Here is a 20,776-nt window from a genome sequence, read left to right on the forward strand (position 1 = left end):
CTGAAAATAGTGTTACCATTTATTTATATACACACATATAAATTGTTATGATAGAATACAAGTCCATGAAACCATAAGTATATAATATAAAAATTGTGAAAACCAGGTAGGGAAACAACTACTTTAGGCAAAATTTCAATAAAAGAATATATATATATATGTAATATATAAAAGAATATTATATGCACATATTTTCTATCTTATTGTAACAAAATTTGTTCTGTAACACATTTATTTTCAACTGTTTCCACGCAAATGCTCATATTCTTCTAAAATACCCATGAATCGGGGACAGAGTTTTTTATCTATTATACAGATGAACAAACAGAAGCTTAAAGGAATTCTGCAACTCGTCTGAGCTGCAAAATGTGGGTGGGTGGGTGGGTGGGTGGGATCTATGAAACTCCTAGAATTTATGTGTGGGTTTTGTACATTTTTATGAGGAGGTTTCAAGTTTTCAAAACATCTGATAATCCAAAACTGATTAAGAAGCACAATGCACTAGCAGGTTGGCAGACCTTCCTATTCTCTATCAGGACCTCACCTTTTTCACTAGGTATAAATTAATATATTTGATGCTTAGAAACCTGGGATGACTGAGAAGTTTTTTTGGAGAAGAAAACTGAGGGATGAATGACAAAAAGGATGGAGAGAAAAAAGTAGCCACACACCCCAGCAATCTGGAATAGGCTTATTTTTTTCTTCCTAATTTATGAGTGCCACTTAAGCAAGGCCTATCCATTTCTACCTCCCAAAGAAGAAACAAATCAAAGGACAGAAACCTATCAGTCACTTACTTGTTATAGTACATCAGTGATTGTAATAAACATTGTTATGTTATAAAATAATGTCCTATACCAAAGTTTAGTAGGTCATAAAAACTTACATAGCGACTAGCAATTAGATTTTTTCTTACAATTTAAAAATTTTAAATCTTGATCATATATGAAAATGTATAAAAAGCCTACAGAACCACACTTCTGCCTATAAGAATCAAAAGAAAGAACTTGCATTTTTTTCATCATAAGATCTAACAAATTATGTATCATACTGAGACTGTCACAAATCGTCAAAAGGAAGTTAAAAAATAATAGTATGCTAGTCAACTCTTGAAGTTCAGACTTTAATCCAAGCATCACAGGGCAAGAAAATGATTCCAATTAATGAATCAGCCAAGTGTTTCTTGGCATATTTGGGGTTTATAATTGTTTTAAATATGTCACCAGAAAGATTAAATATTTAGTACGATTGTATTTCTTAATGGTACCCTTTGCTTCTTTTTAGATTTAAGGCAACATCATGATGCCTTAAGAACCCCAGGAGGAATCCAAGATTTCATTTTAATTAGAGCAAATGTAAGTCTCACATTGGTATTAGGTTATAACATCACTTCCACTGGATATTTTCACTTATATATCTTTCAGATAAATATGTATTTCAATAAAAGATATTTCAGGATTTCCCCAGAGTCTCTGAGATATTTAGGTCAACCATTTGAGTTAATAACTGAAATATATACAGATATTTGACAACAAAGACTACTAAATGGCTAATTATTAAATTTTAGTAAAAACAAATGAGGTGGACTCACACTTATACATTACCTATGAGATATTAAAATTACTTAGGTTTAGTTATTAATATACACATTGGAATTATGATTAACAAATGATCCTAGACTTACAATATTTTGGGGGGAAGGTTTAGGGTTGGAGGAATTCGCAACTATGCTAAAGATTAAACCTAGGGCCTTGAACATGCTAGGCAAACACTCTACCATTAAGCTCCATCCCTGGACCTCAATAAATTTTTATTAATGTTTAGAAACATCTGCCTGAAGACTACTGCCAATATTTTGATCAGTTTTTTTGAAGTTTGGTAGGTAGTTATTTTTCTTCCCTATATTTCATATTCCTAAAAATAAACAAATGGATCTGGGTGCTCAGTTGGTACAGTGCTTGGTTCAGAGGCACAAGGCCATGGGTTCAATCCTCAGCACCAAAATAATAATAATGATGATAATAATAATAATAAAACAATAGCAGAAAAGGTTAATATTAACATCAAAATAGTAGGCAAGAACTCATGTAAGTATGTGTGTGTCTGTGTGTCTGTGTGTGTGTGTGTGTGTGTGTGTGTATGGTACTGGAGAATAAACTCAAGTAGGCAAGTGCTCTATCACTGAGTTACATCTCAGCCCTTTTTAAATTTTTATTTTGAGACAGTGTCTTGCTAAGCTACCCAGTCTGGCTTCCAACTTGCAATCCTCTTGCCTCAGTCTCCCAAGTAGCTGGGATTATAAGAATGAGTCACCATGCCTGGCAAGAGCTCAGTTTTTTTTATCTCTGATATAAACCATTTTCTATTTCAGTGTTTCTGGTGTCTCCTGTAATCTACATTGGTAGAAAGATAATGTTTCAGTTACTCCAAGTAATTGGTTAAAAACAGGAAATAATAAAATGATATAATTACTGAAAGTATAAAAGCAGTCATACTGTGGCACAGATCTACAATTAAGTTCCTTTTTGGAGGACACACTCTTTATTTTTTCTTTGGATGATGTGAATCATTCACACATTTACTTTTGGGAATCTGTCCTTTCATCTTAACAACATTTATTCTGAACATGTTAAAGGTTTTATTAATGTATCTTCTTTGTTCTACAATTTATATATATTAACATTTTGAGAAAAAGTACATAGCTTTGAATGACATGTTCATATATAGGCACAATACAGATTATCCAAAAATCCTCCCCTCTGACCTTTGGAGGAGGTCAGTTCAAAGCCAGTCATGGTACAGTTTTCAAGTTTCATCAGCAGTAAATTTGAAATTGATGAGATTGTTTTCTTCTGTGGTCAGAAGCCAATTAACTAATTTTCAGGATAAAATTATCTAGTTATCTACACAACTGGCCATGGAGAAGCAAACTACAGTTAGAAAAAGCAAAGAAGGGCTGAGGATATGCCTTTCTCATTTTTTAAATGCAGTGGTACCAAATTACACTGGAAGGAACATGCTTTTTCTGAGACATAAGTGCAGGCATGAGCCCATCTCACTGTCCCCTAAATACAATAAAACCTTTGATGGCAAGGTAGTGATACAGAAATTGTACCTAACTGATAGGTATATCAAAAGATGAAAATGGCCGAGTGTGATGGTGCACACCTGTTGTTCCAGCTTCTCAGGAAGCTGAGGTAAGAGGCACACAAGTTAGAGGCCAGCCTGAGCAATTCAGACAGACCCTGTCTCAAATAAATTTAAAAAATGACTGGGGATGTAGCTCAGTGGTAAACAACGCTGGGTTCAATACCAATACAACAAAAAAACAAAACCCTGGCCTTTCTTTAGCTGCCTGAAAGGAGTATGCCAAGCTTACACAGACTGACTGTATACTGAGGTATCTATGAAAGGGCTCCGGAATCTGTGCTGATATGGAGGACAGGCACCAAGGCTTGGTGACAGTCAAAACCCTTCATCTGAGCTAGTGTGCTCAGGATTCTAATACCATGCCCCCTTTGTTAAAGATGCCTGCAAACCATAGACAGAGGTTAAAGAAACAAATGAGTTTAGTTTCCATCCTATGTTTTAAAGAAAAGATTAATGAGCAGCAGCATTTAATAGCTGATGCCACGGGTCTCAGACCAAGTCTCCCACTGGCATTCATTACTTTTCTAGAGTTTCTTTCGTTTTTTGCTAAGCAAACAAATTCTGAATAAACTGGCCAAACCTTCATTGTATCCTTCTGTTTAACAGGTTAATAATTTCAAAGATCAGATATAACTGAGGAAGAAACTAGTTAGGCAGTTCTTTTCTGTCTTTACTATAATCAGTTCTTCTGAGATGAAGATAATATATCATATGTACAGATCACCTTTCTTCTGATAAGTTAGAAGTACCTTTTCTAATATTTAAATACCTAATTTTACAAATGCAGACCAACCAGTATGCCTGCTAAGTAATTTTTTTATGGTATGTTATGGTTTGGATGTGAAGTTTCCTACAAAAGCTCCTATTAATGCAGAAATGTTCAGAAGTGAAGACTGCATGAGCTATAACCTAATCAGCCATCCTAGTTTGAATGGACTGACTGGGGGTAATTGTAGGCAGGTAGGGCAGGGGAGGTGGGTCACTGGGGGGGTGCCCTAGAAGGGCTCATCTGTGTGTGGCCTCTTCCTCCCCCTTTCTCTCTGCTTCCTAGCCTCAACAGAAGCTGAACAGCTTTCCTTTGCTGGGTCCTTTCCTATGATATTCTGTCTCACCTCCAGTCCAGAGCAATGGAGCTGGCTGTCTAGGACTGAGACCTATGAAACTGTGAGCCCCAAATAAATGTTTTCTCCTTTAAGTTGTTCTTGTTAAGTATTTTGTTCGGAGACATAAAAGCTGACTAAAGAATGTTAACAGTGAGTTTATGTGCAGAGAAACAGAGAACTCTGGTCTCTCTTTGCCAAATGCATGTTGTAATTACACTTTGAAGATAACACTGTCTTCGCAGATGTTGACTCCTTTACTTCCCCATACACAGTTTTGAAACATTTTGTTAGGAACACACGAAATGCATTCATAAGTCAATTAGTCTTAGATTTTAGAGGTGTCTGGGCAATTTTTTTTTTTTAATTTGAACCTTGTTCACTCTATTCCTAAATTTTTCCCATGTGAATTACACAATGATTTTCATTTATCAAGCTCATAAGTTTATAAGATCCCTTTGGTGATACCTTTTCGCCAAGCCTAATGCTGCCACATTTCAGAATGTTGATGTCATTTTTGCAGTCATCCATAAAACCACAGATTAAACGATAATCACTGAAAATGATGGCCGTCATCTTGGTAATGTATTGGTGACACTGGTACTCAGTGATGTTGCCTCGGTGATCCACCAAGCAGGAAACCATGTAACCTTTTCCAACTGGTTCATCCGCACATTCTTTAATCTGTTCAAAAGAAAGTGGGAAAGTGGCTGATTTACACAAATATTCCGTGCTTGAGTCAAACAACTTTTTTTTTCCAAAATTTTTTTAGTTTTTGATGGACCTTTATTTTATTCATTTATTTATATGTGGTGCTAAGAATCGAACCCAGTGTCTCACACACATGTGAGGCAAGCGCTCTATTACTAAGACAACCCCAGCCCTGAATCAAATAACTTCTAAGAAAGAGACATTTGGTACTTTCCTATTGATTTCCTAACTTTTTAATTGGGAGAAAAAAGGAAAGCATTTAGAAATATATTCATTGGGGCTGGGGTTGTGGATCAGCAGTAGACTGGTTACCTACCATGTGCAAGGTGCTGGGTTCTATCCTCAGCATCACATAAAAATAAATAAATAAAGTAAAGGTTAAAAGAATAATAATAATGTAGCTGGATTCAGAGTTGCACATCTGTAATCCCAACTACTCAGGAGGCTGAGGCAGAAGGATCATGAGTTCAAACCCAGTCTTAGCAACTCAGTGAGTCACTAAGCAACTCAGGAGACCCTGTCTCTAATAAAATTAAAAAGGGCTGGGGATGCAGCTTGGTGGTTAAATGCCCCTGGGTTCAATCTCTGGTACCAAAAAAAAAAAAAAAGTGTCATTCTGTGATATTATAACAGATACTTCCAAACTTATTCTAAGAGGCTAATAAGAGGCCAAAACTAGGCAAAGACACATCAAAGAAAGAAAACTTTAGACCAATTTCTCTAATGAACACAGATGCAAAAATTCTGGCAAATCGAATACAAAAACATATCAAAAAGATAGTGCACCATTATCAAGTGGAATTTATCCCAAGGATGTAAGGTTGGTTCAACATATGGAAATCAATAAATGTAGTTCATCACATAAATAGACTTAAAGATAAGAATCATATGATCATCTCAATAGATGCAGAAAAAGCATTTGACAAAATACAGCAGCCCTTCATGTTCAAAACACTAGAAATACTAGGGATAATAGAAGCACACCTCAACATCGTAAAAGCAATCTATGCTAAGCCCTAGGCCAACATCATTCTAAATGGAGAAAAATTGAAAGCATTCCCTCTAAAAACAGAAACAAGACAGGGATGCCCTCTTTTACCACTTCTATTTAACACAGTTCTTGAAACACTGGCCAGAGTAATTGGACAGACGAAAGAAATTAAAGGGATATAGATAGGAAAAGATGACTCAAATTAGCACTATTTGCTGATGATATGATTCTATACCTAGAAGACCCAAAAAATTCCACCAGAAAACATTTAAAACTAGTAAATGAATTCAGCAAAGTAGCAGGATATAAAATCTACACCCATAAATCAAAGGCATTTCTGTATATCAGTGACAAATCCTCTGAAAGAGAAATGAGGAAAACTACCCCATTTACAATAGCCTCAAAAAAATAAAATACTTGGGAATCAATCTAACAAAAGAGGTGAAAGACCACTACAATGAAAATTACAGAACATTAAAGAAAGAAATCAAAGAAAACCTTAGAAGATGGAACAATCTACCTTGCTCTTTGGATAGGCAGAATTAATATTGTCAAAATGATCATACTATTAAAGCACTCTACAGATGTAAGGAAATTCCAATAAAAATCCCAATGATATTACTCACAGAAATAGAAAAAGCAGTCATGAAATCTGGAAAAATAAGAGATCCAAGAATACCTAAAGCAATCCTTAGCAAGAAGAATAAAACACTATACGAGACCTTAAACTATACTACAGAGCTATAGTAACAAAAATGGCATGGTATTGGCACCAAAACAGACTTGTAGACCAATGGTACAGAATAAAAGACACAGAGACAAACCCACATAAATACAGTTATCTTATATTAGACAAAAGTGCCAAAAACATATATTGGAGAAAAGATAGCTTCTTCAATGAATGGTGCTGGGAAAACTGGATATCCAAATGCAACAAAATGAAATTAAACCCTATCTCTCTCACCATGCACAAAACTCAACTCAAAGTGGATCAAAGACCTAGAAATTAAACCAGAGACCCTGAACCTAATAGAAGAAAAAGGTGACCCAAATCTATATCATGTCAGATTAGGCCCCAACTTCCTTTAACAAGACACCTACATCATAAGAAATAAAATCAAGAATCAATAAATGGGATGAATTCAAACTCAAAAGCTTCTTCTCAGCAAGAGAAACAATGAATAAACAAAAATAAAGATATTGTGCCCTTGTATAACTAACAACAACAAAACAAAAAACAATCAGTAAAGTGCATAGAGAGCCTACAGAATGGGAGCAAATTTTTACCATATGCACATCAGATACAGCACTAATCTCTGGGATATATAAAGAACTAAAAAATCATAACACCAAAAAAATCCAATCAATAAATGGGCCAAGGAACTGAACAGATACTTCTCAGAAAATGATATACGATCAATCAACAAATGCATTAAAAAAATGTTCAACATCTCTCACAATTAGAGAAATGCAAATCAAAACTACGATTTCATCTCACTCCAATTAGAATGGCAGCTATTAAGAATATAAACAGGGCTGGAGATGTGGCTCAAATGGTAGCATGCTCGCCTAGCATGCATGAGGCACTGGGTTTGATTCTCAGCACCATGTAAAAATAAAATAAAGATATTGTATCCACCTAAAACTAAAAAATAAATATTTTTTTAAAAAGAATATAAACAACGATAAATGCTGGACGTGGGGGAAAAGGCACACTCTTACATTGCTGGTGGGACTGCAAATTGGTGCAACCAATCTGGAAAGCAGTATGGAGATTCCTTGGAAAACTGGGAATGGAATTACCATTTGACCCAGCTATCCCACTCCTTGGTTTATACCCAAAGGACTCAAAAACAGCATACTACAGTGACACAGCCACATCGATGTTTATAGCAGCACAGTTCACAATAGCTAAATTGTGGATCCAACCTAGATACACTTCAGTAGTTGAATGGATAAAGAAACTGTGGTATTTATACACAATTTGGAATACTACTCAGCATTAAAAGAGAATAAAATCATGGCATTTGCAGGTAAATGGATGGAGTTGGAGCATATAATGCTAAGTAAAGTAATCCAATCCCAAAAACCAAATGCCGAATATCTTCTCTGGCATAGGATGCTGATTCATAATGCGGATGGAGGGGACCATGGGAAGAATAGACAAACTCTAGACAGGGCAAAGGGGAGGGAGGGAAAAGGAGGGGACAAGGGGGTAGGAAAGACGGTGGAATGAGATGGATATCATTACCCAAACACAAATTGTGTGACTCATACTTTGTTTTCAACCAGAGACATGAAAAATTGTGCTCTATTTGTGTCATATGAATTGAACTGCATTCTGCTGTCATATATGACTAATTAGAATAAAAAAATTTTAAAAAAGAATAATGTGCCATTCTGTTATATTATAACAGATATGCCTTTTTTTTTTTTTTTTTGGTCCATAGTTCTTGGCTTACAACTTCCTTCCCAAAGCAGGTCACAGAAATTAGAATTTCTCTTCCCCAAGTCAGGTCATAGAGACTACAATCCTCCTGGTAAATTAAATTTTTAAATCCTTCCTTGTCCAGTATCAGGTTATAAGATCCTGTTCATTCCACAAGGGTGCTTCCCCATTCCCTGGAGGGAGGGAGGAAAGCTGCATGGAGAGGCCAAGAAGAGTGCTAAAGTCCTTCGGCCCTTGCTGAGTTTCCTCACTCAGTTTGGCATCAGCTAAGCAATGAAGTCTCCATAAAAGTCCTAAAGGACAGGATTTAGAGAGCTTCCCAAGAACTAAACATGCAGAGGTTCCTGGAGTGTGAGGTGCCACCCCCCATACCTTGATGGATACATCTCTTCATTGGATCCTTTGAAATAGCCTTTACAATAAATCAGTAAATGTGTTTCCATAAGTTAAGTGAACCACTGGAGCAAATTAATAGAACCTAAGGGGGTTGTGGAAACTCTGATTTATAACTGTTCATTCAGAAGCAGGTAAAACCACCTGGTGCTTATGACCTAAAGGGGTGGGGACATCTTAGGAAATGAGCCTCAACCTGTAAGATCTGACAGTTTGCAGGTAGATAATGTCAGAACTGAATTGAATTAGAAGACATTAGGCTGGTGTCCCTGCAAACAGCTCACTCACTAGTGGGCAAGTCCCCACACATCTGATGTCAGATGTGTTCTGTGTTGACTATGGTGTAATAGCAGAAGAGACATAGACGTTGTTTTTTATAGACATTCATGGCTACCCAGATTATTGTGCCTTTTAAGAAATACATGATTAATGTGTTCTGTAAAAAAATACAATCATACCCAAACACTTAGGTAGAATCCATTTCTAAATGGAGTAAGAAGAGATGCTAACATCTATAACTGACAAGTAGAGAAGTCCTTTTAACTATGTGCAGAATGTAGTAGGCAGTGAGGAGATGAATCAAAGGAGCAGGTCAGGAAAACAGAGGTAGAACTGGAAGTCTAGCTGTGTGTTCAAGCCAAGTTACACAGCAAACTACTGTCATTAGGTAAGTCTAATGACCACAGGGAGAGATTCTGTTGAAATTTATACTAGGGATATTGCTGAAGAAGAAAAGCATACTTTGTTTCAAGTTAATATGTTAGAATCTACCAAACCTTTTTGTATTTAGGACAACTACTATTACAGCAATGATTAGCATTTCATTATAGAATTTCTGGTTTCCCCAACCCGTTTATTCCTTCCTTTTGTTATACTAGGTTACCATATCCGTGCTAAATTTAAATCAAGATATAGTAATTCTTTTTTTTTTAAATTTTTTGTAACTGTAGACAGACTTTATTTTATTTATTTTATGTGGTGCTGAGGATCGAACCCAATGCCTCACATGTGTGAGGCAGGCACTCTGTCACTGAGCCACAACCCCAATCCCTAATACTAATTCTTGATAACATTTAATATGCTCTGCATTAACTATGGATTTGGACACACATTTCTGAACTTAGTAGAATACAAGTTTATCTGTTGTGGTCTAGAACAGAAACATGTTTAAAACAATGTTCAAGTGGGGTATAGTAGTACATGTCTGTAATCCCAGAAACTGAGGCAGGAGGATTGAAAGTTTGAGGCTAGGCTTAGCAACTTAGTGAGAATCTATATCAAAATTAAAAAAGAGAATTGATATAGTGAGAATCTATATCAAAATTAAAGAGCTGGTCTGTAGCTCAGAAGAAAAGTGCCCCTGGGTTAAATTTCCAGGACCTAAATAAATAAATAAGAAACAAATTTTGCCGTGCATGCGTGCCTGTAACCCCAGCAGCTCAGGAAGGGGAAGCAGGAGGATCACAAGTTCAAAGCCAGCTTCAGCAACTTAACAAGACTGTAAGAACCTAGTGAGACTTTGTCTTAAAATAAAAAATAAAAAAGGCTGGAGATGTGGTGTGGTTGTTAAGCACCCCTGGGTTCAATCCCTAGTACCAAAAAAAAAAAAAAAAGCAACAGAATATTCTGGAATTTTAGTAATCAGTTGCACACTGGCTTGAAGGGCAGCAGAAATCTTCAGTAGTTAAGATGGATGATTCCTAAAAGCAGGGTCATGAGTATATTTCCAATCAAAGGGTTTGGTTTTGGAGGGTACTGGGGATTGAACCCAGGGGTGCTTAAACTTCCAGCCCTTTTAATTTTGTCTCAGTCTCCTGAGTCACTTGAATTACGGCATGGCTGGAGTTATGGTTCAGTGGTAGTGCTTGCCTGTCATGCAAGAAGCCCTGGATTCAATCCCTAGCACCACCAAAAAATAAAAATAAAATAAAAAATTACCCAAATACAAAAAAGATACTCAAATACCACAATTTTCATTAATATCATTAAAAAGTTTCCCTTAATATCTGTACATTAATTTTTTCTTTATACTCAGTATAAATTTCTAAATATATAAACATTGATACCTTTAACCTTTATAGCACTAGCTCCTTACTGAAGCTTATACTTCTGTGGTTCAATTGATCCAAATGCAGAGCCAAAGCACTGAGGAGTATGAAGCTTCCAGGGGTTTGGATTGGCCTCTGGTCTGGCAGATTGTAACAGGTGTGGGAGCAGCACTGATAAGCTCAGCAGTGGCTCTGGATGGTTGGGACTGAGAGAACCTGATCTTGAAAAGAAGTTTAATTACACCCCACTTCCTATCTCTGAATCAAGTCAGTTGTCAATTTCCAAGAAAGATAAAAATAATCAAGTTATTCCTGTTCTGGGGCTGGGGATGTGGCTCAAGCGGTAGCGCGCTCGCCTGGCGTGCGTGCGGCCCGGGTTCGATCCTCAGCACCACATACCAACAAAGATGTTGTGTCTGCCGAGAACTAAAAAAAAAAATAAATATTAAAAAACTCTCTCTCTCTCTCTCTCTCTCTCTCCTCTCTCACTCTCTCACTCTCTCTTTAAAAAAAAAAAAAAAAGACTGTTCTGGTCAACAGATATAATTTTCTCTTCGGAGTCATTTAATATTTATGAAATTATTTTAAAACCTACCTCTGATATGGTTGATTTGCAAACCTCTCTGGCCACAGACTCAAACTTGGGATCAGTAGTCAGGTTCAGCTTGTAATTCCACAATAACTAGGTTCAAGGGGAAAAAACCAAACAGGGGAGAAACAAAGAAAAAAATCCTCTAGTTAGAATATTATAAAATTTATCATTAGAGGTTAAATTATGTTAATTATACTGTCAAATAAAAACATTTATGCATCAAGTAACAAAAAGTAAGACAAAATACCATCACATTTATAGATAAGAGGAAGAAAACATGCAGACAAAACAAAAGCAGTACCATTCAGACATTTTTTTTCCAATTTTACTAAACAATTTTTTAAACAACTATAAGTTAAAAATCATTTAGTGTCAAGAAAAAACTTAAATATTAAAATTCCCAATGAAGTTTTCAGAGACAAAATAAACAGGTTGTGTAGGCTAAATTTGCTTAAACCAAAAAGTCTAACTCAGATACTCAGATGCTCAGATGAGATGGGTTTTGTCTCAGATTTCACAAGCAACAATACTTTCATAGATCAATCTTATGAAGGAGAACTGCCCAGGATCTAGTTTCTAGGCTTATCTAATTCCTTTAAAATTCTTCACTTGAAGCTGGGGATGTAGCTCAGTGCCGCCACTTACCTAGCATGCTCTAGGCCCTGGGTTTGATTTCCAGCACTGCTTGCCGCCCCCCTCACCCAAGCCAAGATCAAAATACCTGATTTTATACACACACATACACACACTTTATAAAATTAAAGCCATTATTATTCCCAGGTGAGGGCTGAATACTATTTTATCTTTGAAGCTTCAGTTAAATAATTTCAATAAATTATCCTTAAAAGTACTTAAAAGTAGCAAAAATGAGCCTTCGAACTGCTCAGAGCAAAGAATAGAGGCTTTGGATGATGCAGAACATGAAAAGGTGTTTTTTTTCTTTTTGGAAGGGGGTCCATTTCTTTCTCTCTGACTGCTATACTCCAGGTATAAACAGTCCAGGTAAAAACAGTCATTTACTGAATCAAACATTCTCTTAGCACTTTCTTTGTGCCACACACAGGAGCTTCACAGGCCACTGGAGGAAACAGAAGCGTTATAAAGAGTCCATACTAGGTTCAGGCACTAAGCCAGAGATGGGGGAATAAAGCAGAAGGAAAAAGACTCACACTGGATGGTGGTGGCTAAGGTCAATGGCAGAAGTGATTAACCAGGTGCCACAGCAAGACAGGGGAGGAGTGCCCCAGATGGAGGTGGAATGAGGGCTTTGGTCAGGGAAAGTTTACTGGAGAAAATGCTATCTAAGATGAAGAGAAACCTCAAAGGTCAGAAGTAGTCAGCCAGATTAAATGGTAGGGAGAAGTCTATTTTAAATAAATGAAGCTGCATGCATGGGAACAGGGCATGTTAGAGGAATTCAAAGTCCAAGGGAGGATGACTCAGGAGACACAAGCCAGATAAGAAAGCCCTGTAAACTATACCTGACCTTCAGCCCCAAAGTAAGGGTAGTCACTGAAGGGAAAGTAAGGTGGTGGTATGATCAGGGCTGTTCTTTAAAAGTAGAACAGAGGCATATATGAACTGCACTAAGCACAACACAGAAGCAAGCAGTTAAATCAGTATAAGCACTGAAGAAGATCTGGTAAAGAAGTACATAAGTCACAGAGGGCCTGGGGAGGAATTCCACCAGACTGTGGAACGCTCTGTGGAGGGAAGGAGGTGGCCCGGTGGACCGACTGGTGGTGGTTTCTAGGTCATTCCTCCAGCGGCCAAGTGTTCTAGAGCCAACAGTTCTACTGCAAAGAATGTGAACGAAAGAGAAGGGTGTCCTGTGTCCTGGCTCCTCTTCCTTTTGTACAAACCCACAGACTAACACCCCGCAGGTTAAACGCAGGTCACATTTTGCCTTCTGCATTAGCCCATTTCCAAAACTAAAGTTAAATTTTACGGGCCAGGATGTAGCTGTGTGGTAGAGTACATGTTGCTCAAAGCCATGGGTTTAATCCCCACCACCAGAAGGAGGAAGTTCAGAGCTTTACTATTAACGTTAAAAAACGGAGAAGGGGGGCTGGGGTTGTGGCTCAGTGGTAGAGCGCTCGCCTAGCACCACATACCAACAAAGATGTTGTGTCTGCCAAGAGCTAAAATATAAATTTTGAAAATTATCTCTCTCTCTCTCCTCTCTCACTCTTTAAAAAAAAAAAAAAAACGGAGAAGGGGGCTGGGGTTATAACTCAGCAGCACAGCGCTTGACTTGCACATCTGGGGCACTGGGTTCGATCCTCAGCACCACATAAAAATAAATAAAGATATTGTGTCCATATAAAAAAAATCTTTAAAAAAAACAGGGAGGGAGGGGGAAGTGCTGGGGAATGATATTGGGCAAACTGTATTGTTATATCGTGTGCATGACGAATATGTAATAGCAAATCCCATCAATATGTACAACTATAATGCACTAATAAAAATGTAAAAAATAAAACAATGACATTAAAAAAAGAGAAGTACATAAATGCGGTTTCTTCTCTTTCCCCCTCCAAAAATACAATGGAAAGCTCTAATCACCCAACTACCAGCAGTAAGCTCAGCCACAGGAGGACAAAAGGAGGAAGAGTCAAACTGGAAAGAAAATAAGCAATAAAAATACAGTGTGATAAATGTGATAGCAGAAACATGCAGAGGACATTATGGGAATACAAAGGAAGAACACAGCCCAGTGAGTGTTGGAGAAGCAGGTAGAGGAGGCAGTGGTCAAATTATCCTGGGGTCATTCCACAAGGATTAGAAGGAATTCTGCCAGATGAACTGAGGGAGACTGGGATACCAGGTATGCAAAGGTAAGGAAGACAGAAGGGTGAGGGTAAATCATGGGAACCTATGTGGTTTGGATGGATTGGAGTTGAGGGTATTGAAGATGAGGGGTAGAGGAGCAGGGTCAGATCACACTGAGTTCTGCAGTTCATACTAAAGATTTTTTTAAAAAATGTTTATTTTTTTAATTGTAGCTGCACACAATACTCTTATTTCATTTATTTTTATGTGGTGCTGAGGATCGAACCAGGTCCTCGAATGTATTAGCTAAACTTTTTACTGCTGAACCACAATCCCAGCCCCCATACTAAGGATTTTGAAGTTTATCTTAAAGGAAACAGGAAGCTAGTAGATAATTTTAACCACAGAACTCAGAGATCAACTCTGATTACAGTGTGGAGAAGGGTAAGATTGGGGAAGGTTAATAGATCACTTAAGAGGCAAGAACTGATTTGGATGAGAGAAAATGAGATATACTCGAGATAAGGAGAATAAAGTACAAGACTATTTTTTTGTGTGTGTGTGAGGGGGTGAAGGATAATTCTTTCTCCATAGTCAAATTCCCTGAAAGTATAGTCTATAGTTCATTTTATCTACTTCCTCTTTCATTCACCCTCAGAAATTTCAAGTGAATGCTACCTGTTTAGTCACAGTTCTATAAAGATAGTTTAAAAACCAAAACAGGGCTGGAATCAAACCCAGAGCTTCTTGGGTACTACAAAAATAAATAAATAAAATAATAAAATCAAATATATAAAAATCAAAACAAGCAGTTACTGAAAAGTCCCTTTTTAAACTCCTCCCTAGAGGAGTTTTTGCCTTTTCTTATAATTATCTCTATATCTGTAAACTAGTGCTTATACTGCTATTTCTTAATTTGTCAGTTTTAGGTATTCTATAATTTATACTATAGATGAAGAATGAACTCTCATGCCCTTCTTCCTGATTCCAGTCCTCTCAACATAGTTAAGTCATAACGTCAGATACTCAAAATTTTAATTATATAAGAACTTTTTCATTTATTTTTATGTGATGCTGAGGATCACCTCACACACCAATGTAAATATTGTGTTTCTTCTCCTATACAACTTTTAGTCTGTCCTACAGTTAATTGTCATTTACTTCATAGGCCTATTTTTCAACATACTCATTACTAATTAATCCTACTTAGTCTCTTTACCAGAAATGTGCTTCTTCTCTCAAAATATTCAAACTTATCAGTAATCTACCAGGTGAGACATTCTTCAGCAGTTTTCTGTCTCACTCAAGCAGGTCTGGCAGCTCCCTAGGCTTCTGAACAGGCGTCCCCCTTCACCAGTTTCCTTAGGATGTCCTTTGCTCTTGTCTTGTGCTGAGTCATTAGTTACTGGGTTCTTTATTTTTCTGTCTTGTGTATCCCCTTAGTTTGTACAGTAGCTTTTTGAAAAATACACAGGTCATAATGTTTTAAAAACTGCAGGTCTGGAGTATCTTTATTGTATATTACTTTGAATGAACACTATTCTTCATTCTTTCAAAGGCATTGGTCCACTATCTCCTAGCTTCTAAGAAGTATAGAATTCAAATCTATGTATTTTGATTATGACTTGTTTATTTTTTCCTCTCTGAAAGGTTTTGTATCTCCCCCACCGCGCCCCTTCAAATGCTGATGTTTCACTGACATGTGCCATGCTGTGGACTATCTTTCCACCTATGGCACTGGGTATTTGGTGAAGTCTTTGAATTTAGAAATGCATATCCTTCAGTTCCTACAAGTTTCTTCCCTCCCCCTCCCCCAAGTGCCTACTATATGCCAAGTACTGTTCAAGGCAGCAATGAGCAAAAAATGTGAAGATTCTCTGCTTTTAAGGAGTTTACCTTCTATGAAGAAAGAAATAATATGCAAATAATCAAAAGAATATGTCAGGTGATACACTAGGGTAGAAGGAAGGATTGGTGCTATTTTATATAAGGGAGGAATGTGAGTATCCACAGAAGGTGAAATATTCTATTTTATCTATTTATTTACTTCTGTAGTACTAGGGGTTGAACCCAGGGCCCAGCACATGCTAGCAAGTTCTCTACCACTGAGCTACATACATTCCCAGGCCCCACCCCCTTTTTTTGGTCACCAGAGATTGAACTCAGGAATACTTAACCACTGAGTGACTTCCTCAGCCCTTTTTTTATATTTTATTAGAGACACGGTCTCACTTAGTTGCGTAGGGCCTCATTAAGTTGCTGAGGCTGGCTTTGAACTCTCGGCCTCCTGCCTTAGCCTCCTGAGCTGCTGGGATTATAGGCGTGTGCCACTGCATCCAGTCAGTGCCTAGGCTGGTCTCAAACTTGAGGTCCTTCTGCCTCAGCCTCCTGAGCAGCTAGGATTATAGGAGTGCACCCCTATGCCCAGCTTCCCAATATCTTTTTAACAAACCTGTGAGTATAGCTTCCAAGGTCCCTACAAGGATATACCCAAGTACAAGACTCTCTACATTCGGGAAGTTCAAAGTATGGTGTTCCTACCAGCTGGGTCATTTTTATCATAAGCAATGCTACCCAGAAACTTAATTAAAATTTTACTTTTATCAGTTAAGAGGGGATTTGAGCTAAGAAATGAGCAGATTTTTTCAAAGATTTTTTTAATATCTTTATTTATTTTTATGTGGAGCTGAGGATCGAATCCAGTGCCTCACATGTGCAAAGCAAGTGTTCTACCACTGTGCTATAACCCCAGCCCCTCAAAAAATTTTTAATGTGGTACTGGGGATTAAACCCAGGGCCTTGTGCATCCTAGATGAGCTTCTCCACTGAGCTATATCCCTGGTCCCAATAAAATAAATATTGATGTAATTTATTAATCTTTTGCTTTATAATTAGTGCTTTTTCTCATTTAAGAAATCTTTGCTAATCTCAAAAGACATTCTTCTATGTTACCTTTTTAAAAATTTTACTGTTTCACTTTCACATTTAAACCTACAATGTATCCAGAATGAATTTTATGTGGATGGTGCCTTATTCAAGTGTTCATATATGTATGGTATTTCTGGCCTTATTCTGCTCCACCGGTCTGATGTGCCTCTACCACATGGCCTAATTATACATGCCTCACATTAACTCTTCCATTGGGTGGTCAAAAATTCTCTCTGCTTGGTTCCTTAATTGCTTTGGCTATGAGTGGCACTATGTGTTCCCACATAAATTTTAGAGCCAGCTTGCCATTTTGATAACAAGAGATTTGGGATTGCATGAAATCCATAGGTAATTTTTTAAAATTATTATCATTAGTTGTTCAAATCATTACATAGTTCTTGACATATCGTATTTCATACATTTGATTCAAGTGGGCTATGAACTCCCATTTTTACCCCGTATACAGATTGCAGAATCACATCGGTTACACATCCACTTTTTTACATACTGCCATACTAGTGTCTGTTGTGTTCTGTTGCCTTTACTATCCTCTACTAACCCCCCCTCCCCTCCCCTCCCCTCCCATCTTCTCTCTCTACCCCATCTACTGTAATTCATTTCTCCCCCTTGTTTTTTTTTCCCCTTTCCCCTCACTTCCTCTTATATGTAATTTTGTATAACAATGAGGGTCTCCTTCCTCCATAGGTAATTTGGTACAGTTGACATTTTTATAGTAAGTTTTGAACTTGTGAACTTAAGCGTTTCTCTTAATATTTTATAGTTATCTGCACAGCAGTCTTACACATTATTTAAAAATTATTCTTAGGTATGCTATTTCAAATATTATTATTAAAATATTTGCTTATTCTTATTATATGAAATACAAGTGAGTCTTTTCCACATTTATTGGTGCATTATACTTATATAATGATGGGATTTGTTACATATTCATATATGCACACAATATAATAATATGTAACTTAGTTTTATGTGCTGACTCTACATCTAGAGATTGTGTTGAAGTCATCCATTAATCACCTGCTAACAGTCTATCTACAAATTCTTTTTTTTAATTCCTTTTTTAAAAAATATCTCTATTTTGTTTTGTTTTTATGTGTTGCTGAGGATTGAACCCAGTGCCTCACATGTGGGAGGCAAGTGCTGTACCACTGAGCCACAACCACAGCCCAATTTACAAATTCTTTTTGGATTTTTTACTAAAACAATTATGTTATCTATAAATAATGACAGTTTAATTTTTCTTTCCCAATTCTAGCCTGCTTTTTATCTTGCTTGACTATACCAGCTAGGCTCTCTGTGACAATGAGCAACAATGTCTTATAGATAGTCTTGGGAAGAAAGCTGTCAATATTTCACATCTGTTATAGGTCTTTTTACAGCCACTATTTATCAGATTAAATAAATTCCCTTATAGGATCATGCCAAAGTTTAAACATTAAATACTAATTGAATAATTGACTAGGGATCATGGTATTTTAAGATATGACAACAGCCAGGTAGAGTGGTACACACTTCTAATTCTGTCTTCTTGGAAGACTAAGGCAGGAGAATTGCAAATTCAAGGCCAGCCTAGACAATTTACTGAGATTTGTTTTGAAATAAAATAAAAAGGGCTGGGGATGTAGTTCTATGGTAGAGCATTGAGTTCAATCTCCAGTCTAGCAAAAATAAATAACATTTTTAAAAAATATGATAATGGTATTATAGTTATTGTTTCTCTAAAAGCCCTTACTTTTTAGGAATGTTTACTGAAATATTAACATATGGAAAGATATTAACATATGGAAAGATATTCTGCTTCCAAATAATGCAAAAGGAGTGGAATTAAGTAGGGGTATAGAAGACACAAAAGCATCTGAATTAACAATGAAAGCTATATGGCAATTATATGGGTGCTGACTATACTCTGCTGAGATTTATTTATTTAAAAAACTTTTTTAGTTGTAGTCGGACCCAATACCATTAATTAATTAATTAATTATTTTGTATGTGGTGCTGAGGATTAAACCCAGCACCCACCCGCACATGCTAGGCGAGCACTCTATTGCTGAGTCACAACCCCAGCCCTGAGATATAATTTATACCATGAAATTCACTCATCCAAAGTATAAGCTGATGGTTCTATAATCACCATCACTAATTACAGAGCATTTTCATTATTCTCAAAAGAAACTCTACACCTATTAGCAGTCACTTCCCATTTCCCAATTCCCCCAGTCCCTGGCAACCACTAAATCTTCCTGTCTTTGTGGATTTGCCTATTCTACTTATTTCACGTCAATGAATCAGTTCTTGAGGTTCGTCCATGTTGTAGCATACACCAGCATTTCATCCCTTTTTTTTTAGCCAAATAATATCCCACTGTATGGACACACCATGTTTTATTTAGCCATTCATCAACTGAAGTACATTTGAGTTGTTTCCATTTTTAGATTATCACAAACAATGCTTCTCTGAATATCTGTTTAAACATTTTTATATGAACATATGTTTTCAACTGTCTTGGGTATTGGTGATGTTATGATACACATACTTTGGTTTTTGTTCACAATTCCTGGCTTATAACTTCCTCCCCAAGGAAGGCCACAGAAACTAGAATTTTTCTTCCCTAAGGCAGGTCATTGAAACTCTAATTTTCCTTTACCTTTCCATCTTAGAGCTGGCCATAAAGAAATTCTCTGACTTACTCTGGTCCAATAATAGGTCATGATATTTTCCTCATTCCAGATGGGTTAAACCCTGTGCCCTGTAGGAAGGAATACTGCATCCAGAGGCCAAGGATAATCTGAATAGATAGGCCTTGCTGAGTTTCCCCACCTTAGCAATAATGCCTACACAATGAGGTCTTTGTCCCAAAAGGACAGAGTTCCAGAAGGTTGAACACAAGGAGATTCCTGGAGGGCAGCATGCTCAGAGACACCTAAAAGCTCCGCACCCTTCTTCCATACCTTGACCTATACGCATCTCTTCATCTGTGTTTCTTGTAACATCCTTTTTTTTAATATTTTATTTTTACGTGGTGCCGAGGGTTAAACCTAGTGCCTCACTCATGCTAGGCAAGCACTCTACCTCTGAGCCACAGCCTCAGATCCCTTGTAACATGCTTTAAAATAAACAGGTAAATGTAAGCTAGTGTTTCCCTGAGTTCTGTGAGCTGCTAGAGTAAATGAATCACACCTGAGGAGGGAGTTGTGGAAAACTCAATTTACAGCCACTTGGTCAGAATCACAAGTAAAATGAGCTGGGAGCTGGGCACAATGTCACATTTCTGTAGTTCCAGCTACTTGGGAGGGTGAGGTGGGAGAATCAAGTCATTCTCAGAGTTCAAGGCCAGCTGAGCAATATAGTAAAATCTGTATCTTTTTAGAAAAACAAAACTAAACAAAATACCACCTGGTGTTTGCCACTGGTATCTAAAAAGTGTGTGCTGGAGGAGGACAGTCTTGGGAACTGAGGCCCTAACCCCTGTGACCTGATGCTCTCTCTAGGTAGACAGTGCTAGAACTGAACTGGTTTAGAGATACCCAGCGGACATCCACTGCTGCAGAACAGACTGCTTGCTGAAGGGAAGAAACCCTACTTATTTAGAGGTCAGAAGTCTTACACATTCACTGCTGTGCG

The 20,776-nt window shown here is 37.2% G+C and overlaps 1 protein-coding gene across 2 annotated transcripts in view; it reads right to left on the reverse strand.

Moving 5' to 3' along the window:
* The window catches only part of Glg1 (golgi glycoprotein 1), a 117,032-nt gene that overhangs the window by 40,695 nt on the left and 55,561 nt on the right, over nt 1–20,776 (reverse strand). For both annotated transcript variants that reach the window (XM_077793392.1, XM_026399295.2), the window contains exons 3-4: nt 11,438–11,524; nt 4,719–4,934 (exon numbers count right to left, since the gene is read on the reverse strand). In XM_077793392.1, the coding sequence (XP_077649518.1) occupies nt 4,719–4,934; nt 11,438–11,524 (303 nt within the window). The remainder of the gene's footprint in view (nt 1–4,718; nt 4,935–11,437; nt 11,525–20,776) is intronic.

The sequence above is a fragment of the Urocitellus parryii genome, chromosome 15 (genome assembly GCF_045843805.1).
Source record: "Urocitellus parryii isolate mUroPar1 chromosome 15, mUroPar1.hap1, whole genome shotgun sequence".
NCBI lineage: Eukaryota > Metazoa > Chordata > Mammalia > Rodentia > Sciuridae > Urocitellus > Urocitellus parryii.